This window comes from Artemia franciscana, chromosome 5, assembly GCF_032884065.1.
Source record: "Artemia franciscana chromosome 5, ASM3288406v1, whole genome shotgun sequence".
Taxonomy (NCBI): Eukaryota; Metazoa; Arthropoda; class Branchiopoda; order Anostraca; family Artemiidae; genus Artemia; species Artemia franciscana.
Window position 1 is genome coordinate 29147594 of NC_088867.1, and position 24477 is coordinate 29172070.

Here is a 24477-nt window from a genome sequence, read left to right on the forward strand (position 1 = left end):
TCTAGTGATTTTTAAGAGTCAAAAGTGATTGGAGGGATTCCAGCCCCCCCCTTCCCTTTTACACACACACAAAGCCAAATCTTCCTGAAAGGCATCTAATCGAAATTGCACGACAGATACTTTGTTCTGTATAGTTGAAATGTCGGTTAATTATGGCTTTGGAGATGTTAACCCCTCACAGCCCTCAGGGCAACGGCTGCATGTTAGGCAAATTGCCCACTGTTTATAAATACTATATGACATTGCGAAAGGTGGACATGTTTAACATTCACTTTCCAAAAAGAGGAAGGCATTCAGGTGACCCTTTCAGAGAAAGTTGAGGGGAGTGTTGAACAGGTCCCGACAGATATATCGTTTTGCCGATATTATGAGACTGATGCGTGACTCAGTATCATTATCGGATATCGGAAAAAAATATCGGATATTTACCGAAAAAAATATCGGATATTTATGCGTAAGAAATATATTTCATCATATATCATCCAGAAGATGGCAGCAGATTTTGTCGTGTAATTTTCGCTTATAAAGTTCTTGGGGGTGGTGCCACCAGTTAATTGTGACCATGGTGGAGAGAGCAGCAGAGGTGAGTCAAATGAACTTATTTTTTTTTGTCAATACACACCTGTTGCAGCAATGTTCGAAATGTATAGTAAGTTCAAGAACGTACAACTTCTACTAAAACAACTAAGAAAAATACAATAAACCATACATTTCTGTTTAATGAATGTTGAATTGCGTCAGTGAAAGATCAAAGATTTAATCGATTGAAACCATGATATCCAATCAGGGTGCAGCTAGAGAAGGTGTCGTAAGGTGAAAAGGAGTGTGTGTGTTAAGTTCTAAGGTGTTGGTCCCGCGTGACGACACATCGGAAAATTGACTTATTTAAATTGAAATTTTTGCTTATGTATCCGCATTTGTTGGCACACTGGACAATTTTGTCAACACACTCTTTAGATACGGCGTCCAAACTTAAAACCCTAGCTGCACCCCTGAATCCATTGTGCGTAGTATAGATTTGTTAGCAAGACGCTATACCATATTGATTTAAAGTAAAGCTTTCACATTAACAAGTAAATGATTAAAATACATAATTCCGCTATTGAAATTTATATTTCGAATATCCAATATCAAGAAATATCTTACACTTATTTCAATCAGATTTTCACTCATTTACGTTTATGTAACTAAACCAGCTTAAAATAGTTTTACAGTTCAGACTAGAACTTTATTTGGTTGAATTGTTTTTCTAAATATTTTTGAAGTAAATCTGTTTTGTATTATTGGGAATCCACAATAAGTATGAATATGGGCAGAGAATTCATGGTAAGGGTTTTTTTTGGAGAAGGATTTTTCTGCAAATTAGAGCGGTATCGTATCGGTATCACTATCGGACCCCAAAAATCCATATCAGTCGAACCCTATTTTTGAACTAAATAAAAACACTTTATGTGCACACAGGTTGATGAAAGGACGTAACTCATGAAAGAAAGAGTACATTAATTTCAAACTTTCAGCAAATGATAAGGGAGATGATCGATTGACTAAAAACGCAATATTTGCACGCAACTACTACTACAGCTTCCGCAACTACTATTACTAACACTACTACTACTACTACTTCTACTACTACTACAACTACTAACACTAAAACTACTTTTTTGTTGTCAGTACTATTAAAGAAGATGAAAAAGAAGATATTTCATGATATTTCATGGTAGTGTAAGTGAATAGAGTGAATTAAAAACTTGCAGACACATAATCTATCTTAGATATGAGGGTGGCTGTTATTCCCCTAAGCTCATGACTGTTTATACTAAACTTGAGCTTATGAGTTACTGGAAGTTTGATTGGTCAAAGATATTGTAGTTATGGAGTGGTAAGTAAAGAGTGGCTTGAGCTAATAGCAACTGAAACTGAGTTTTTTATAACAATAAATACATTAAAAAATCAGGTTTGTATGGTGAATTTAAGTATGCAGACTTGTCAATTTAAGATTAAAACGTCCAATGATATGAAACTGAGAAAATGTGCATGATTTACGAAAAAGGCAACATCCCGAAATGGGCAAGTGATTTCGATAAGAATGACTTGCTTACTCTTACTTGTACTTGTGGCGGGAATCAGGCGTTTCCACCTCGCCCGGCATCGATGATCTTGGAGACCTTCTTGGATCATGTTGTTCGATCTTCTGCCAGCTACTCTGCAAAAGCGAGCCACTGAGTTGACCATCTATGACCGAACTTTCTGAAACCCCCAACAGGTTCAAGGTCTGACATGGCCAGGTTCCACCAGTTCTTCCTCTGTCCTCCTTGGCGTCTCTTCCAGGAGCTAATAGGATCAACTAGAAGTAATTGGCGAGGCAGGTACTCTGGTGGTTTCCGTAATACATGGTCCAACCATTTTAAACGGCGTTCTTTAATAGTGAGTGTAACATCTCTCTTAATATTGCATATTCGACGCATATTCGCGTTGGAGATACGGTCACGTAGCTGTACTCTGAAAATTCTTATTAGACAAGTATGCTCAAACACCTTCAGTGTATTCTCATGGTGTAGTTTTACCGACCATGTTTCGCATCCTTAAAGGAAAACGGTGCAGACTAGTGCTATGCAGACTCGAACCTTCGTTTTGACACTGACTTCGCAGCGATTCCTTAAGGGTTTCCGAAGGGAGGCAAAGACTGCCTGCGCTTTCTGTATTGTCTGTTGGATATCAGCGTCGGAAGATCCGTCAGTAAAAAGCTGGGAGCCTAGGTATGTGAAACGGTTGACTTTTTCCAGCTGAACTTGGTTGACGGTTAGTGAGAATGGTACTGTGTCGTGGTTAATAGCCATGAATCTCGTTTTCTCTGTTCTGACTTTCAAGCCGATCAGGTCTGCCCAGGCCACCACGTTTTCAAGCATGTTTTGAGCTTCTACAGGGTCTGACAGGAGGCCAACATCATCCGCATAATCTAGATGAGTCAGTGAGAGATTCTGTCCAATCTGCGCTCCTAGATAAGAGGACAGAGCATTTTTAAGCACCCGATCGATTCAATAATTGAACAGAGTTGGAGAGAAGACACACCCTTGTTTTACTCCAAACTCAACCAGGAATTCTTTGGTTTATTCGCCAGAGACTCTAACTCTGCTCACTGACGCGTCATAGTATGCCTACGTCAGTTCAACAAACAACGGACCTCAGCGGCATTCCGTCATTCTCTAGAATCTTCCAAAGTTTCTGGCGAGTGACAGCAGAGTCGAAGGCAGCAATGAAGTCCAGGAACATCAAGATCAGGGTTAGGTTGTACCTTTCAAACTGCTGGATAATGAGGCAAAAGGCGAAAATATAATCAGTACAGCATCTACCTGGTCGTAAACAGGCTTAATTTCCTCGACTTCTTTCCTCCCTTGCCCCTTTGAGTAGTTCAAGAGTATGATCCCGAATATTTCGACTGCAATGTCTATGAGACTTATTCCGCGGTAATTTTTGCGTTCGGTTTTGTCTCCTTCCTTATAGAAAGGGAGGATGACTGATGTCTTCCAATCTTTTGGAACAAAGGTCCTCCACACTTCTTCGAGAATGCCAAGGAGCTGTTCAGCAGTAACCTCAGAGAATTGTTTATATAGTTCCGGGGGGAGGCCGTCGTCACCTGGGGCTTTGTAGTTTTTTAGAGTCTTGATCGTTTTTAGTATTTCGGCTCTGGTCGGTGTATCCAACTCGATATCTTAAGGCTCTTTAGAGACGGAAAGTGGGAAGACACCATGAGCAGATGAAGGGGATGGGCTTAAGAGGATCTGAAAGTGAATCTTCCATTTTGCAGAGCGTTCCTTCTGACAATTAATGATTTTTCCTGATCTGTTTTTGACTATTTCTGAGACATCAGCTTTCTTACCAACGGATTCCTTCAGGATCTGGTAAAGCTTGCGGGTGTTATGTGAGCGTGCTGCTTTCTCTAACGACTCGGCAGCATCTTCCCACTTTTGGCGGTGGTCCAGACGAACAGAGTGTCTGTCAGCGTAGCTCCTTTGTTTCTTCTTTACGGCCGCCAGTTTTTTGTCTTAGCTCACCGACTATTGAAAGGGTCTTAGCGGTTATCCAGTGTTGTTGTTTGATTTTTTGCTCAGCCTAAGATCTCATCGGCAGACTCTGCCATCACGTTTTTAAAGGTCTCCCAAATCTTATCGAGGGTTAGGTTTTAATCAGAGTTAAGGGCGTCAAACTGGTTAGTCAGTTTCAGGTTGAGGGCCTGCCGCAAGTTTTCGTCTTGGAGTTTACCAATATAGAAGCCGGCCTTAGGCTTGTTTTTTCTTCAAGTCCCAAGACATAGCAAAATTTTTTGCTGCAACGAGCCTGTGGTGAGACCCAGACTGCGAGCCTGTGTCCGCGCCGTTATAAGAGCAAGATTCCTGCACGGAGCTTCTCCAGCTCTGGCGTACGAGAATGAAGTCAATTTGGACCTTAGTGACGCCGTCATCTGAATGCAAAGTTAAGAGGTGGCTAGGTTTGTGCTGAGATATAGTATTGGCGATAACAAGGTGGTTCATCAAGGCGTAGTTTACCAACCTTTGTCCATTCTCACATCTCTGACCCTGTCCAAATTTTCCCAGGATTTGTCTTGTGGTCTGGTCAGACCGACCAACTATTGCGTTGAAGTCTCCAGCAACAATCAGGTAATCACTTGCAGCTACAGAAGAAGACAACTGCTGCAGTTCGCTTTCGCTGTAGAAATCATCCTTGGTCGTTTCAGTAGCGTCACAGGTGGGGGCATAGGTAGAAATTATCGACACATTTGCGGGGTTTCCTTTTAGTTTGATAAGAATAACACACTCCAATGATGCATACCTGATATCCCTATTACATAGGTTTCAAGCTTTCATATAAGAAGATGTGGAATTTTCTCTTTTTTTCTAAAAAGAAGATCACGAATGCGTGTTTATTTGTTATTAGTTTTTTCATGGCTAATCATATTTAACCAATAATCACTGAAAATTGACAAAAACGAACAGGTCATTCAAATGGAAATACAATGTTCTAGTGTCCTAATTAAGTAACCATAAAGATTATGCCCCAGAAAAGGTGTGTTTTAAGCCATTTTGTATCGCAAACTGAGTGGCTCAAAACACAAAAATTTTGAGATAGTCAATTGAATTCAAATATTTGAACAACTATTTATTTAGCTTCAAACGTAGTAATGTCGCATTGGGGCGCAATTGTTCCTAAAGAGTCACATAGTCCATCCAGAACAAACAGTTAATATGGACTTTTATTCTAAAACTTCATCTAACGAAGTTGATTCACTTGATATTTTAATAATTGTGCACATTGATTTTAGTTGTATATCAGCCATTATCAAGGAGGGCCCCTGAGCTATTGTTTAAGTAGGGGGAGAATATGTGTCTGAAGCCTAAAACAGAGCATTCTAATGAAATTTTGTTTGACATTTTCACGATCTTTCAGAGAAATATCTGAAGGTGGGATGTGGAAGCTAATCTCTAATTCTCAAGATTTGGACTATGCCTAAATGTACGTACTGTGGGGTGGTAGCTCCTCTTTATTCCAGAAAAAATATTTTCTTTGTTACAAGAAGGAGGAAATTCATGTGTTTACCGGCATAAAAGATAGAGAGAGGTTTGGGTGGTGGTAGAAAATTTCCTAGTATAAATAAGCACCATCAGGGAATTTCTCAGGAGGAAGGAGGTAAAATTCTGACTATTACTAGAAAATTTGTTTTATCGAGGTTAAATGAAAATTACGAGGTTAAACCCAGCTAGTATATATATATATATATATATATATATATATATATATATATATATATATATATATATATATATATATATATCATGAAAAGAGAAATCACCAATGCTACAGCACAAACACACAAAAAAAAAAAAAAAAAAAAAAAAAAAAAAAAAAAAAAAAAAAAAAAGAGACAGAAGGAGAAAAGGAAGACTGTTTTCCTAAATTAGTGATTAATATAGACCAGCACTTGAATGAGGCCTTAACCCTACTCATCCATACAATCACATAGGTCAAACAGTATAGCCACACACAATCAACCATAAAGAATAATCCATGGACAGGCAGTCATGTCGTCAATAAGTATAAGTCGTCATTTACCGAACAATAGAAAAAATAATATAGACAAATAATTCAGAGGCAACACCCAACATAAGGGCTCATCAGGAGAATACACTGGCCTATATAGGGTTTCGCCACTCTATATATAGATATATATCTCTGCATACTCTATATATGTATATATATATATATATATATACATATATATATATATATATATACTAGCTGGGTCCCGGTAGCTTTGCCGCAGGGCCCCAGCATGGCACGCGGAAGGCTTCTATATATGGATTCTCATTATCCCTTGTGTTCTAACCGCAGAAACTATACCCAGCACGGCATGCGACAGGCTTCTATATATGGATTCTCACTGTCCCTTGTGTTCTATTGCCGTTTTTCAAAGATATTTGATTATTAAAGCAAGTCCAATTTCTAACAATGATATCTACTAAGCTTCTACTAAGCGTTTGGTTTTCTTTTTTAAGGTTTATGAATTCTTGTAATCCCTTGTTTTTTAATTTTATTGATAAAATGGCTTTCCTTTTTTAGCTTTTTCTTTTTTTTAGTTTTTTACTTTTTTTTAGATTTTTTTCTTTTTTTTAGATTTTTTCTTTTTTTCTTTTTAGTTTTTTTTAGCTTTCTTTAGTTTTTTTTATATTTTCTTCTTCTTTCTTTATTTTATTTTTCTTCTTTATTTTGTAGTTTTTTCCGGAACGTGCCCCAGCAACAAGTGTGCAAGGTGCTAATTTTGAACTGCGTAAAACTTGCGGATATAAAACTGGTAATTCCTCTGGTATACTCTGGTAATTCCTCTACATGCATTCTTTTTTTACTTTCTCTTTCAGCCGCAAGCCAGGTTTCGCGTTGCTCTTGTAATGCTTCGACACGCTTTCTTTTGGTAATTTCTCTCTGAGCCACAAGCCTACCATCCCCCCTAAAGCAACATGTATGCAAGTTGCTAATTTTTAACAGCGTAAAACTTGCGGATATACAACATTCTTTGCAGTTCCATTTTCTGTGCATATAAATAGATCGTCCGGTTTACCGACTCTAGAACATGCAACATATAATTGTCCATGGGAAAAATAATCTGTATTAAGATCTATACCGCATTTTTCTAATGAATGCCCTTGAACTTTGTTGATGGTGATTGCAAATGCTAATCGAATTGGGAATTGCAATCTTTTCAAACAGTTCGTGGTAACGAACTGTAGTAAGGAGCGACCCGGCTCAATAGTAACAAAAACTCTAAAAAGTTGAATTTTGACATCAATAGCTACATCAAAAGAATCGCACTTTAATGTTGATTTTAAAAATATAAGTTTCATCAAGTTTAGTCTTACCCATCAAAAGTTACGAGCCTGATGAAAGTTGTAGGATCTTAACGAAAATGACACAATCAGATTCAGCGTATCAGAGAACCCTACTGTAGAAGTTTCAGGCTCCTATCTACAAAAATGTGGAATTTTGTATTTTTTTGCCAGAAGACAAATCACGGGTGCGTGTTTATTTGTTTGTTTTTTTTTCCTTTCTTTTCTTTTTCCCAGGGGACATCGTATCGACCAAGTGGTCCTAGAATGTCGCAAGAGGGCTAATTCTAACGGAAATGAAAAGTTCTAGTGCCCTTTTTAAGTGACCAAAAAAATTGGAGGGCATCTAGGCCCCCTCCCATGCTCATTTTTTCCCAAGTCAACGGATCAAAATTTTGAGATAGCCATTTTATTCAGCATAGTCAAAAACCATAATAACTATGTCTTTGGGGATGACTTACTCCCCCATAATCCCTGGGGGAGGGGCTGCAAGTTACAAACTTTGACCAGTGTTTACATATAGTAATGGTTATTGGGAAGTTTACAGACGTTTTCAGGGGGATTTTATTTTGTTTGGGGGTGGAGCTGAGGGGTGGGGGCTATGTTGGAGGATCTTTCCTTGGAGGAATCTGTCATGGGGGAAGAAAAATTCAAGGAAAAGGGCGCAGGATTTTCTAGCATTACTATAAGAAAACAATGAAAAATAAACATGAAAACTTTTTCAAATGAAAGGAAGGAGTAGCATTGAAACTTAAAACAAACAGATATTATTACGAATATGAGGGGTTCTAATAATACTTTAGCATAAAGAGCGAGGTAATTAGGAGGAGATAAATACCTCGCTCTTTATGCTAAAGTATTTTTAGTAATTTCAACTATTTATTCTACGGCCTTTCTGATTCAGGAGTCATTCTTAAAGAATTGGGACAAAACTTACGATTTAGTGTAAAGAGCGAGGTATTAATGAGGGTACAAACCCCCTCGTATACATAATAAATATATAAGGTTATGGAAGTTTGTTACGTAAGTTAATTCTTAAGTTACGTATATTTTTTACTAATAAAAACGTTCGTTAAAAATTAAAAGTTCTAGTTGCCTTTTTAAGTAACCAAAAATTGGAGGGCAACTAGGCCTCCTTCTCCACCCCTTATTTCTCAAAATCGTCTTATCAAAACTAAGAGAAAGCCATTTAGCCAAAAAAGAATTAATATACAAATTTCATTTTAATAATTTATGTGCGGAGAGCCAAAACCAAACATGCATTTATTCAAAAGCGTTCAGAAATTAAATTTAAAAAAACTAATTTTTTTAGCTGAAAGTAAGGAGCAACATTAAAACTTAAAACGAACAGAAATTACTCCGTATATGAAATGGGTTGTCCCCTCCGCAATCCCTCGCTCTTTACGCTAAAGCTTTTAATTGTTTTAAAAAGTAGAATTGTGGCAAAGAGTCAAACGTATGTGAATGGGGACAACCCATTTCATATACGGAGTAATTTCTGTTCGTTTTAAGTTTTAATGTCGCTCCTTACTTTCAGCTAAAAAAGTTAGTTTTTTTTTATTTAATAAATTGAAAAGGCAGATCCGTTGGAATCGTGGGAAAGCGAGGAATAAGAACAGTCTCACCCTCAGAAGGCCCTGTCAAGATTATTGCCTCTGTTACGTTTTCCATTGTTTTCTTACGGCAAGTCACGTGCCGTTGCAAATCTTTGGTGGGTTAATATTTTGCAACAGTATTATTGGTACGCCAAGGGATCCCCTGGGGATCCAGGGAATTTAAAAATTCTGATGGATAGTTAACCGCCTCAGTTGATTCCAGATCTGTGTCGACTGACTTGTAAATGACTGCCTGGTCTTGAATCTTGGTTAGAATAATATTGTTGATTTCGTGAACGTCTTTGTTCTTGGCTGCCAGAATCGCTCGTTCACTTAGCCAAATATGATTTTTATAATTGGTTAGAATATTCGGCAATACCTTTTCAACCAAATCATTTTTTGACGTCACTAAATTACAGAATTCAGGAGGCCGTTGTATACGTCCTGAAATTAAGTCTTCTGGGAGCTTTTCGTTTCCAATTGCAACCAATTGATTTGAAAATACTTCAGCAGAGTGATGCAATCGGACACGCATATTTATAGTTAATTTTAATGTCTTTACGTGTACCCATAAATTAGAATTTTCAAGGCAAGCATTCATTTCGTCTACAGGTGTCGATCTAGGAATAACAGGTAATGTTTGCCTGAAATATCCCGCAAGCAATATTAATGTGCTGCCAAAGGGTTTGGAATTTCCTGGCAAATCTTGAAATGTTCAGTTAAGAGCCTAGAGCGATTTCTTGTGTGCCATTGTGCACTCGTTCCAAACAATAAATTAGTATTTCTGCAATACTTTACCCATCCCAGATGATTTAGAAATGTTGCGTGTGGGAGTTTCTGTAGACTGCATATATTCAGACTGCATATTCAGACTGCATCATATAGACTGTATATTCAGAGTAAATTTCAAAGCGGAAAGAGCAGTTCTTTCACCAAGCAGCAACGTTGCGGCCATGCTGGACGACGCAAGGGCCAACGCTATGTCATTTTTGGATCGAATTGATGACGTTAATTGGACATTCCTAATCTGGCCCTTCCTCTTTGAGCCGGAAGCCTGGTTTTGCGTTGCTTTGGTGTTCCCTCCTGGTGTTCCCTTTTTGGTGACATTGCAAGATAATTATACAGCCATTGCTTTTGTAATTCATCGACATGCCTTCTATTTTTACTATCTCTATCAGCCGCAAGCCTGGTTTCACGTTGCGAACATGACGTCATTTATAGATTTTATCTTTTTTCCTTTTTTTCCTTTTTTAGTTTTTAGTTTTTTGCATCATATTGAATATGACGTCATGTATAGTTCTTTTTTATTTTTTTTATTTTTTTGTTTTTTATTCTTTACCTTTTTCTTTTTTTTTTCTTTTTTTTGTAGTTTTTTTCTTTTTTAGTTTTTTTGTTTTTTTAGTTTTTTCTTTTTTTTCTTTTTAGTTTTTTGTTAGTTTCTTACCTAATTTAGGTTTTTAGTTTTTTCTTTTTTTAGTTTTTTTATTTTTTTATTTTTCATTTTTTTCTATTTTATTTTTTTTATTTTTTTTTTATTTTTTCTTTTTAGTTTTTTACCTATTTTTTCATTTTTCTCTTTTTAGTTTTTCTCTCTTTTTTATTTTTGTTCTCTTTTAGTCTTTTTAGTTTTATTTTTCGTTTTTTTCTTTTTCTTTAGTTTTTGTCTTTTTGTCTTTTTTTAGTTTTCTTTTTGTTTAGTTTTTTCTTTTTTAGTTTTTACTTTTTTTTGGTTTTTTAGTTCTGCCTTGTTTCTTCTTTTTTGTTTTTTTCTTTTTTAGTTTTTCTTTTTTTAGTTTCTTCTTTTCTTCTGTTTTTGTTTTATTTTTTTTGTTTTTTAAGTTCGCTTTAGTTTTTTTCTTTTTTTCTTTTTAGTTTTTTAGTTTTTTACCCAATTTAGGTTTTTTTTAATTTTTTCTTTTTAATTTTTTTTCTTTTTTAGTTTTGTTTCTTTTTTAGATTTTTTGTTTTCTCTTTTTAGTTTTACCTATTTTATTTTTTTAATTTTTTCTTTTTTAGTTTTTTTTTATTTTATTTTCTCTTTTAGTTAATTCCTTTTTCTAGTTTTTTTTTCGTTTTTTCTTCTTCTTTAGTTTTTGTCTTATTGTCTTTAAGTTTTCCTTTTTTTTTGTTTTTTCTCTTTTATTTTTTTATTTTTCTTTATTTTTTCCTTATTTCTAGTTTTTTTTTTCTTTTTTAGTTTTTTCTTTTTTTAGTTTCTTCTTTTCTTTTTCAGTTGTTTGCTTTTTTTAAGTTTTTGGGGCCCAGCACGGCAAGCGGCAGGCTTCTATATATGGATTCTCATTGGTCCTAGTGTTCTATTGCAGTATTTTCTAAAATATTTTAATCCCTCGACACGCATTCTTTTTTTACTTTCTCTTTGAACCGCAAGCCCAGCACGGCATGCGGCAGGCTTCTATATATGGCTTTTCATTGGTCCTTGTATTCTATTGCAGTATTTTCTAAAATATTTTGATTCCTCGACACGTATTCTTTTTTTACTTTCTCTTTCAGCCTCAAGCCGGGTTTCGCGTTGCTCTTGTAATACATCGAAACGCTTTCTTTTGCTAATTTCTTTCTGAGCCGCAAGCCTAACGACTTCATCGATATGACTGATTTCGGACTGCAAGCCAAAAACTGCCATGTCGCTGCCTTTGTTGACGTATTTACATATGTATTTGATTGCCTTAACGGAATTACAATATTCGACGTTTATGTGCACATTGTATCTTTTCGATATCAAAGGTGAATATGGAATAACCCACCGGTTATCTACTTTAATGTGACGGTTACGCGACTTTGTGATTGCTGATTTTCCGCAATCTTCGGTAGACCTTCTTCGATATAAAGGGTATCCATCATTGCCGGTAATTGTGTTAGGTACTAAAATTCGAGGATATTGCTTTGTGCACCTTCCTCTGTCCATGCATGGTGAAGTTTGATTCAGTTCACCGCAAGGTCCATGTATCATACTTTTTACCACAATGTCATGTAAACCCCTATCAACATCTACATCAGGTATTTCAGCAGAAATTACATCGTCAATTTCATTAGAAGTAATTTTATCAAATAACCCTAATAGTATATGTGTGTCTGGCAATCCTCGCTTTTGACATTCCACTGAGTACAACCAGCATCACACCCTCCCAAACACTCTAAGTTTTACTATTAAATTTATCAGTGATTTCAACTTTTACCGGAAGACACGGGCCGTAATGTCATGTGTATGAAGCGGAGATTGTCCAGGAAGTAAAAGTTGCTGTATCTCGTCCCAAGATGGATTACATGTAAGTGTAATAAATAAATCTGGACGACCATAGAGACGAACATACGCAATGATATCTTCAGCATACTCATGCATATGACGCGGACTGCCAGCATATGACAAAGGTAAAATCGTTACTCTTCCAATGTTAGTGGTATTGCAACTGCATCTCGCAAATGAATATATTGTCGGAGCTCCGCTTGGTCTAATTCAGACGGATGGATAGCGAACATCCTGATTCAATCTTTGTATACATATCAACGATATATTGGTGAAACAATTGACGGCATCTTAAAATGTAATTGTCTTCATCCTGACGAATCATTAGTCGATAGGCATAATAGTCAATTGCACTGCATTTCTTATTTTATTTCTTTGTTAGTGGCTGGGTTTATCAATTTAATATTAAAGTGATAGCCGTCGGCTCCATCCCAAAAAATGATTGGGCATTTTAGGGCATCGTAGCATCGATGAGGTTTGGCAATTTTTGTCAACTGAGTGATTATCCTATGAAGAATATTCCGAGGTAAGAACTGATCACCGAACATAACCATTGCCACTTTGTTGGTAGTTGGAGCATTGTATCTACGGACATATTCACCAGCAGGCGTTTTGTCAGGGTAAATAACAATTTTATGCGTATCAGTAGGCATCAAATCGATTGCTGTTTTGAACAGACGCACTAAATTATTATTTTCGTGGAAAAGATGTTGCAACTGGGAAACGATAGTCCTTTCAACGTCGGGAGAAATTTTGCAACGTGCATTCAATTCAGCACTGCTATTATTGATGAAGTACAACTGCAAAAATTTGTGATGCTCACCTGAGAATGGTAGAAGGGAACCTGCTCTATGATAAATTTGCCCTTTTACTTTGAAAGTAGACATAAAATGACCTTGATCTTCGATTTGAGTCCCAAACGACGTCATTTGGAAACATGAATTATATTTTCTGACGTTAAACAAAAACGCTTCGATTTAGACTTATACCCTGCAAGCAAACTTTTCAATGGCTCTGGTGGTGCAGCCAGTTGAGGAAACTTAGCTTTTCCTGAGGTGCAACATATTCCCATTGTTTCACCAATAAATTTCAAGGCCTTGTAATAGGGACAAATTTCAGACATAGTCCCGATTTGAATATCTTGAATCAGGCTATTATCATCGGAAGAGCAGTACTTGAGTGCCAGGCGATTATACACGCTTTGTTTTTGCAATACAGCGACACGCCTTTTTTTTACTTTCACTGTCAGCATCAAGTCTGGTTTTGCGTTGCTCTGGTAGTTCCTCGAAACGCCTTATTTTTTTACGTTCTCTTTCAGCATCAAGCCTGGTTTTGCGTTGTTCTCTTGGTTCCTCGGCACGCCTTCGTTTTTTACCCTCTCTATCACCCGCAAGCCCGGTTTCGTGTTGCTCTGGTAGTTCCTCGGAACGCCTTCGTTTTTTATTTTCTCTTTCAGCATCAAGTCTGGTTACGCGTTGCTCTCGTGGTTCCTCGACACGCCTTCTTTTTTTCTTTCTCTTTCAGCATCAAGTCTGGTTTCGTTTTGCTCTCATGGCTCCTCGACACGCCTTCATTTTTTACTATCTCTATCACCCACAAGCATGATTTCGTGTTGCTCTGGTAGTTCCTCGACACGTCTTCTTTTTTTACTTTTTCTTTCAGCATAAAATCTGGTTTCGCGTTGCTCTTGTGGTTCCTCGACACGCCTTCGTTTTTTACTATCTCTATCACCCCAAGCCTGGTTTCGTGTGATTGTTTCCTTTTTAGCTTGCACGGTGCAAGTATGTGTGATTTGCATTTCAACTGAAGATTTCAAGAGACTGAGATTTCAAGTTCATGGGTTGAATGGAATCACCTAAAAAAACAAAAACAAAGATATATAGATTGTATAGAAAAGCTCGATATAAAATTAAATCTCCAGAACAAGCCCCAAAATTTCTGTTCCAAAGAAAGAATCAAGAATGTTTGTTAACGTTAGTTCATCTTTTGACGATCGATTTTTTTTTAGATCAATGAGAGATGGGTGCTTGGTCCAACGTTATGTGATATGTGGACTTCAAGTGATGTTCTTTGCTGCACTGCTTCCATTCTGCATTTAGTTGCCATAGCTACAGATAGGTAAGCTGTTCTGTTTTACAGAATATAATCAGTTTCGTAAGAATTTTCTAAGTCGTGACACAAGGAATCAATACAAAGATCTTTCAAGTAATTTAATTACCATCTTTGCATAAATCAATCCTAAATCGATTTAGACATGAGAATGCATTCAGTGAAGACTTTAGGATTTGTAAGACTTTAGTTACTTACTCTTCACTCCTAAATTTATGTTTATGAAAAGACAACCTTAATGAGTGTCTTTAAATCTCTTTGATTAAATAGCATCTATGAATTTGTTTTTTTATCAAGTAAAGTATTTTATTTTAATATCAATTATTGGAATCCTTTGTAAAAGTATTTTTCCACAGCTAGGTCGTTCGGGTTAAAGCTACGTGTTTGAATGACAGTACCACACTCCAATCAATATTACCAAAATAGGCTGTAAGGATGCCAAAAAAGCAACCCCTAATTTAAACCGATAAATAAGAGCTTATATAAAATCTTTTTTATTTACATACTAGAATGTTGAGCCTACAATTACAGGGCCTTAAATTATCGTAAGAAAACCAATACTTTGATATTCCTCCTCTCTCTAAAAGAAGTCGTCAACACAGACAAACTCCCTCCTATCCTGAGGCAAGGGGAAATTACTTATGAGAAAAGAAAACGAGGAAATTGTTGTCCTTCTTGTGGATGAATCTAAAAAACTTTTTCCACAAATGAGTTTTTCAAAGAAAAGTAAAGAGCTACATTAAACCAAAAATAGGCCAAGAATGAAGTCAAAATTGAAAATAATTACTTATTACTATTAGTTAACCTTATATAACCGGGGAAAAACTAACAATCCTTATCCTTAGACTCTGGGGGATTGTTCCAACCCTGGGGGTATTTTTATATGATCTTTGTACTATTCTGAACAAAATGGCTATCTCAAAATTTTCATCTGAAGTAGTTTCCCTGTATGTACTTTAAAAATAGTTCTATCCCTGTGTACTATTGAAGTTGCTAACCTTTTCTATAAGTTCTTTGGAAACAACAAGAGCCCTATCCCAATTTGCTATTAGAGTTGCTAGTCCCTGCTCTCCAGCTGAAAACTTCTAGGGATAGTCTTAAAATTTTCCGAAACAATATACTCTTGGTAAAACCATTAAATTGAGACAAAGAGAGGCTCTATACATATGACTTCATCACAATTTCCGATTTATAAGGAAAATTTTTGGAAATGTATGCCAGATATTCTTTCTGTAACACCACCACGAATACAATCACACAGTACTTCCATTATCTCAGCCAAATATTCTGATATAAAAGAATGACCGTCTAAGTTATTGTCATTAGATGAAGTGAACTTATTCAGGATGTCTAATATTTGGATTCTTAACAAGGACTCTAATATACAAGATGTTTGCGATATATTAATTTGTTGTATGCTTATCGGATGGGGACTGTTTCTTATACAGCTTTGCTTTATTAAATGACATTTACATTCCCCTTTAGGTATCGAATTGTAGGTATAGTTTTAAATTCACCCCCTACCAACTAGTTATTCTTGAACTATTGAATTTATTCCGTTGGATATTTTGAACCTGGACCTTCAGGGGACGCTAAAAAGCAATATCAAATGTTTAACTCCAAAAGCATGTTTTATTCGATTATGTTTTTTTCTAAGTGTTTTTTTAAACGGCGATATGTTTTATATTGAATAAACATGCTGTGTATTTATTGATAAAAGAAAATACGTATTAATTTAATTTTTTTTAACATCTTATTAAGAATGACAGGAGTTTGGAATGACAAAACTGTGAAAAAACGTTTGTACATAGAAACATGCGACTGGTTCTACTCTGGTGGAAAATGAAGGTACTAGCGGCACTGAAATGAATCAAAGGGTACCAACTGTTTCAGTAGAAATGCCAAGGGAACATCGGTTAGCCCTTGAATGGGATGAGTATACTCGCAAGATATCGAATACCATTGAGAATATGAGGAAGGAAAATCGGTAGGCCCTGGAATGGAAAGATTATACTCAGGATATCAAATATTATCGAGAATAAAAGGAGATCACTAATATCACAAAGCAAATCAATGACAATTCAGTGAAAAGCAAAGCATCGGCTTAGATTTTATATTTATAACAAAAACATTCACTTGTAATATTAAAAAAAATATTAGATGAAAATGATATGAACATGTTAGTCATGCCTTTGTCGTCATACATTCGAGACGAAAATTCACCATCGAGGCCAAGATAATTTATTAAAACATCTTAACCAATGTTGGGGGAGCAATAGTGTCACCTTTTCCAAAACAGTCGTTCGGCAGGTTATCGATGTAATTGTCTAATTAATTGATACTGCCAGACTCCTCACAAATGATATAATCATTCCAAGGTCTTTTTAGAGCGTATCGATGAATCATTGGCCAGTCTGAAGTTTGTGGTTATATCAGGGACAATCTTGAACAAGTGTAACCTATGATAAGTAATATACATAAACTATATGATACGTTAAATTTAACTGTGAAATATATTAAAAGCGATAATTTGAACCATTTTGTGAAAATAGTGCGATAAGTATGCTATTATTGAGTTTTTTAAAATTTAAATGTTTGAAATGATAAAAAATAGTCTGAGATAGTCTGAGATAGGTTAATAGATTAACAGGGTTTTTAACATAGTCTGAAAGAGATCAGCAGGATTTTTGTCAAAAGTCCAAATATAGACACAAGGACTTATACACACACACACACACACACACACACACACACACACACACACACACACACACACACACACACACACACACACACACACACACACACACACACACACACACACACACACACACACACACACACACACACACACACACACACACACACACACACACACACACACACACACACACACACACACACACACACACACACACACACACACACACACACACACATACACACACACACACACTGACACACACAGACACACACACACACATACACACACACACACACACACACACACACACACACACACACACACACACACACACACACACACACACACACATACACATACATACACACATACATACACACATACACATATACACACATACACACACACACACATACACGCATACACACATACACACATACACACACACATACACACACACACATACACACATACACACATACACACATACACACATATACACATATACACATATACACATATACATATACACATATACACATATACACATATACACATATACATATACATATACACATATACACATATACATATACACATACACACATACACATGGACATACACATACATACACACAGACACACGCAAACACACACAAACACGCACACAGACACACACAAACACACACACACACACACATAGACACACAGGTTTTTTTTGAGCGTATCAAAAAAGACCCTAGGTCTATTTCAAATATTGAAATAGAATAATCTTCTTACTGTGATTGTATCATCTGTAAAGGTAATTATCATGTTTTCACCAACTCTTATGATTCTAATGCAACCAATTTAGAACATGTGGACAATCGAATATAAGAGTTGAATTGAAAGAGATAAGGAGAAAAAATTGAACAAAGTGAAATCAGCTAGAGTGAAGAGATACCCGGTTTTAGACTGGTCAAGTAAAGAAACTCGCGGAAGAAAGAGTGCCCTTGCCGCACCAAGAAAGCTCGTAATTACAACGATGGTCATGGAAAAGGAGGTACGATATACTAGAAAGATGTTACAAAGAAAAATAAAAGATCAAGACAAGCAGGTTTCCCTATAGGAAATCTTCACATTCCTTAAAATATAACAGAAAAGATTCGTGTAAAAGAAATACGGCATACAAGAGTTCATCATCGTCCTGAAAGAATTCCCATTTATCAATTTATGTCAAATATCGCTAATGATCGCATTCATAAGAATGTTTTGACCTTTATATTTACAATAAGTTTTTTTTGCAATGTCGCCCGTTGAATATTTTTGAAATGGGTCATATGACAGTACATTATTAAATAGGTAAAAACTTCAGACCTAGATCAATGATTTATCCTGCAACTGGCCTGTTTTAGGTAAATGTTTGATGTTAGAAAAAAGCTTGAATAAGGGAACGGACCTTGAGACTCTGTCATTGATTTTGAAAATTAAAGAGGTTTTTACAGGTTCAAATTAGAATTCGACGTATTGTGCTGATGGTGAGGTTGACACAGACAATTTAAAATAATTCCCACTTAAATTTGACAGGTTATTAGCAAATGGTTCTCTGTAATGACTATTTTTTGAAAGGGTCGCAAAGGAGAAAAGATTGTTAACTTAGTAAAATTTACAGATCTAAATCAAGGATTTGTCGTGCAACTGGCATGTTTTAGGTAAATATTTAATGTTACATGCCAGAAACAACCTTGAATCACGGAATCTACCCTGAAAAACCATCGTTAATTTAAAAAATTAAAGGGTTTTTAACAGGTTCATATTAGAATCCGAAATGGTATGCTGGTAATGAGCAAATGGTTCTGTCAAGTGAATATTTTTGGAAGGGAACCATAGAATAATAGGTTGTATAATCAAGGATTTTTCTTGTAATTTGTTTGTTTTAAGAAAAAGCTTGACATCACATGTTAGAAAATGAGGTTGACAGAGACAACTTCAAATGATTTCTGCGTAAATTTGACAGGTTAATTAAAAAAATCATCAATGGCATTATTAAAATCTAGCTGATATTATCAAAAATATTTTTTTGGTAGTATCAATATGTGTCTGATGTCATTAAATTTGACATGATGTTATCTAAATTGTGTCTACAGTTATCAAATTTGACACAGTGTGATCAAATCATGTCTGTCATTATTAATATTATCAAAATCTTGCCAAGTATTACCAAACTCTCGTATGATACTATCGAAATCTAGTCTTTTATTATGAAACATCTCGCATTACATTATCGAGATCTGGACTGGTTTAATGAGAATTTTTTATGACAATATCAAAACCGTACAGTGCATTATCAAGATCGTGGAGTGTATTATCATTGAATCTCGCAGGTTATTAACAAAATGTTTTCAGCTGTAATAAAAACGTGTCTGCTATTACCAAATTCTTATATGGTCCTATCAAAATCATATTACCTATTAACGAAACTTAACTTAGTGCTATCAAAATCATGTCTGCTATTTATCAAGATTATTAAATCTTGTCAATTATTATCAAAGCCTTAAATGATATTATCAAAGTCTTGCACGATATTATAAAATCTTGTTAAATATTATAAAATCTTGTCCTGCATTATCGAAGTCCTATGATATATTATGAGAATCCCTTTTGTTTTTACCTAAATCTTGCAAGTATATTATCAAGAATTTGAATGGTTTTAACAAAATTGTGTCTGGTACTATTAAAATATTATCATGTATTACCAAAATCTTGTATGGTATTATCGGAATGTCACCTGATATAACGAGAATACTCTATTGCATTTTCAAAACCGGAAGTGGTATTATTCAAAGCATGTCTAATATTGTTAAAATCTAACACTCATTTCCCTACTGTTGTCATCTGTTGATTTACAGTCATGGATGGCACCGTTTTTATTTTCCTACCCAAGTGCTACATTCTTTTTTCATAAGAGTTACCTTCGTTAGGGCTCAGTAAGCGTGCCCGCATACTTAAGACATTTTGATAGTACCAGACACGATTTTGCTAAAACCGTTGATAATAACTTGCAAGGTTTAGGTAATGCTAGAACGGATTCTCATAATATCTCATATGACTTTGGTAATGCAGGACAATATGTAGTAATATTTAACAGTATTTAGTAATTTCAAACATTGTAGTACTGGTAGTAGTATTAGCAGTAGTAGTAGTAGTAGTAGTAGTGGTGGTGGTAGTAGTAGCATTAGAATTAGTGCTGCATTAGTAGTAGCAGTAACAGTAATTGCAGTTGAATTGCCCTGAATATTTCAGCTTGATAGAGCACCTGTTTTTTTTTTTAAGATATGGCTGATACGACCTATTGACAATCAGTATGTACATAGTAGGTTTGGATTTAGTCCAACTTCTCCATCAACACCCCCTTAGATTATCACCTCTATTTCCTCGACCTTAGGAGTAGCCACTACAGAAGCAGTGGTTTAGAAGCTGTAGTAGTAGTAGTCATAGTAGTAGTAGCTGCAGCAGTAGGATTAGTAACAGTAGCAGGGATAGTAGAAGTAGCGTCCAAATATTTCCTTTTTCTTCGATTGATCTTCCCCCTCATCATTCCCTGAAAGTTCCAACCTGAGACCCTCATCCATTCCTGAGTTACATCTTTTTGACAACCTCTATGCACATAATCTGTCTTGATCCAGTTCATGCTTTCTTCAGCACTATTGGAAAACTTCATCTAAATGTAATTGGTCAGTTTGAACACTAAAGGTCAATCATGATCTCTTTCCCAATAACAAACAGTACCTGGAAACAATGGGTGACTTACATAACATACACCCCTTGCCCTGAAGGCTGGGGGACATTCCCAAGATTCAGTTTCTGGACCTTTCAAAATATTGAACAAAAAACTGTCCCAAAATTTTGATTGAATATGTTTGGAAAATTGATGGATGTAGGAGAGGGTACGGTTACCCTCCAATCACTTGTCACTCTTAAAATGGGCGCTAAAACTTTCAATTTCCAGTCAAATAAGTTTCTGCCTATGTTTCTAATACAACTCCTTTTACACGAAGATCGTTGGCGGAAGGAAGAGTGAATAGATAAGCAGTAAGTTTTGTCCACATTGCTTCTTTACCTTTGCAGCGCTATTGCGCAGCCTATGATTGTCTTACCTACGTCTTAAAAAAAAACTTTAAGTTCAGTCCAATGAAGTTTTCAAAAGTCCAAATAGTTTCATTTATGACGAATATTTGTTAGCTGCAACGATTCAACCCTTTATATAGGTGTGATAATTATTTTTTAATCTTATACTTTCTACATGCTGTATTTGCAGTCTTGGGCAGCAGTTCCTTACGGGTTTATTTTATTTCGCAAGGTTGTGTTTTAATTCCAGAGAATTCTAATTTCGACTGTTATATTTTAAAAAAATATATAGAAAATGTATAATAATCAAAATTTCGGAAGTTAAACAATTGTAAAAGGCCCACTTACCTCTTGGTGAAATCTCTGCCTCATTGAATACTTCTGAGTTTGCGCAAGTTCTAGGGCAAAAAGTGATTAAACTTTCATCATAGTGACCAAAATGTGTCTAGAAAATACTAAAGAATGTACCTGCACAAAAAAAGTTAGTACTGACGAATGTTGAAAGTTGCACAATCCTTTATGCTGTATTCAAAATCCTTTTCTTCTTTTTTTCATTCTGAGGTCCACCAAGTTACTTGTGAAATTTTCCTCAGGCTAAAAAAGAAGAACATCATTCCATAATTTAAGGAGCTTGCCAACAAAATTAAAAGTGTACTTATTTAGATTCTCTTATTGAGAGAACTCCTGAATATCCAATTAATCTATATTTTTTTCCAATTTCAGATATTGGGCTGTGACTCGTGTTGAATACATTCATTCTCGCACAACGAAGAGGATTGGAATCATGATTCTTTTAGTCTGGTCCTTGGCTGTCCTGGTCTCATTTGCACCATTGTTCGGATGGAAGGACTCTGATTATCTTGAAAGAGTTAATGTTCAGGAGAAGTGCTTGGTAAGTAAATTCATTTATTGGATAGACAAAAAGCTAGCAAAGGCGTGATGTAATTAAAAATGCTCTGTGCTTGACAGCAGAACCTAGAAAATCAAATGAAGAAATATCCCTAATCTTTCTTAAGGAACCAAAGCTATGTAATGACTTAGACAGCGCAAGGATTATTCGAAGATGGTGCTCTTCAACTATTAAAATGTGAAATCACTACTGATATTACAAGACATAATAGTATTACACAAAGTTTATCTAGCTCGGGACAAGCAGCCTACTAACATTTTATTTTTAAGCTAAAATTTAGAAAAAATTTGGGTAAGGTTTATGACAGAAATCATATTAATTTTAAATTTCTTCTTTTAATACCACAAAAATTTGTTTAGAATTTGTGAAACTTACAGAAGTATTTTTAAAGTTGCTTGAAACAGATTTACACAGTAGTTTCCAAAAAAATTTGAGAAAGATAATTTAGTGAGATAACTATGGATTTGTAAGCAGTGATTCAATTTGAGAAAATTTTCAAAAATAAGGTCAGTGCAAATATCCAGAGCCATTGATGGTGTCTAGTGCCTTGAATATTCGTTCCAGTTGTTGGGTATCTTTTTGTCGGTCACCCAACATAACGGCAACAGGAAGTCCAGAAGGAATGACCGTTCTACGATTTTCATTAAAAATTAAGACAGACAAGAAAAGGTGGAATAAGCGATTAAAATGAGAAATTATGTTGTTTCCGGACATAAAAGGTCATTGAAACTCCATGTATAATATGAGTTTTCTAACTATTAAAGTCCCTTAAAGCTCCAGCACGGCAAGCATTTTCTCCAAAATCTATTTTTCCCTTGGACCATGACTTCGCTTCCTAGCCTAGCAAGCAATTTTACGGTGCCCTACTACTGCACTGTTTCATTGAGAGATATATAATTTTTTAATGATTTTAAATTGATTGGCTTTCTCAGAGTTTTCAATTAATAGCTCCCCTCTCCCTCCCCCTCTTTGGGGCAGATTTTTTCTTCGTGCCTCAAAATGGCAGGAAAAGAAACATGCTGTGGCATAATCTTTTTAATGACAAAGAGAATGAGAAATTTAAATTTCTTCTGAATGACCATTTCCCCCATTTCTTAGGACCACTGTTTCGATAAAACCACAAAAAAAAATAAAACAAACAAAAAAGTGAACTCAACTCGGTAATCGTTATTCTCTGAAATAAATACGTTTCTTTGTTGATAAGCGTTCGAAACACTGGAATCTCTCTGGTGTACTAAATTTGAAAGAAGGATTTGTGTAAAGATCATTCACTATTTTGGGGAAGTTTTGTTCCTTTTTCAAAAATTAGGCATATTTTCTTATTGTCGTAGCTTTTGATGGATAACAGTAAATTTATGGAATTTTATACATCTAAAATCACTTTGTCTGAATCACTTCATGTATTTAAAAGCTTTATTTGTAGATAGGGATAGAAAAATCTATAGAACCCTATGATTTGCTGAATTTTTAATTGAATGATTTCCATCAAGATAACTCCCCTTTTCGGGGGAGTTTTGTTCCTTTCAGGTACATTTTCTCGCTGTCATAGTGTTTGGTGGGTAACTGCCACTTTAATGAATTTAATATGCATAAAATCACTATATTATTTCACATTTCTAAAAGCATTTATTGGTGGATAAAGGCTTGAAGCACCTGGAATAGGATTCTACAAGATGTTTGAATTTGATAAAATGATTTTTATCAAGATCCCTTGCTCTTTTATGGCTTCTCGTCCCTTTTTATGGCACTTGGTATTAACCAAGTGACATATAGCAATCGCAAATTCTGTCGGTCCCGATTTTGCTACTTTAGGCACTTCCAGGTAAGGACTAGGACTATGAAATTTGACAGGCTTATCAGGGACTGAACCAAATTAAATTAGAAATAGACGTTTTCCCGATATGACCATCTGGGGGGAGTGGGGGGCCGGTTAATTCGAAAAAAAAAGAAAAATGAAGTATTTTTAACTTACGAACGATTGATTAAATCTTAATGAAATTTGATGTTTGGAAGGATACCGTGTATCAGAGCTGTTATTTTAAATCCCGACTGGATCTGGTGACATTGAGGGGGAGTTGGGAGGGGGAAACCTAAAATCTTGGAAAACACTTAGAGTGGAGGGATCGGGATGGAATTTGGTGGGAAAAATAAGCACAAGTCCTAGATACATGACTGACATAACCAGAAAGGATCCGCTCTCTTTGGTGTAGTTTGGGGGGGGGGTTAATTCTGAAAAATTATAAAAAATGAGGTATTTTTAACTTACGAACGGGTGATCGGATCTCAATGAAATTTCACATTTAGAAGGATATCGTGTCTCAAAGCTCTTATTTTAAATCCCGACCGGATGGTCATTGGAGGGCATTGGTGACATTGGGGGAATTTGGGGGGAACCTAAAATCGTGGAAAACGCTTAGA

The 24477-nt window shown here is 35.7% G+C and overlaps 1 protein-coding gene across 2 annotated transcripts in view; it reads left to right on the forward strand.

Annotated features, from left to right (window-relative positions):
* LOC136027228 (5-hydroxytryptamine receptor 2A-like) overlaps positions 1 to 24477 on the forward strand; it is a 167072-nt gene that overhangs the window by 100887 nt on the left and 41708 nt on the right. For both annotated transcript variants that reach the window (XM_065704284.1, XM_065704283.1), the window contains exons 3-4: positions 14239 to 14348; positions 21873 to 22041. In XM_065704284.1, the coding sequence (XP_065560356.1) occupies positions 14239 to 14348; positions 21873 to 22041 (279 nt within the window). The remainder of the gene's footprint in view (positions 1 to 14238; positions 14349 to 21872; positions 22042 to 24477) is intronic.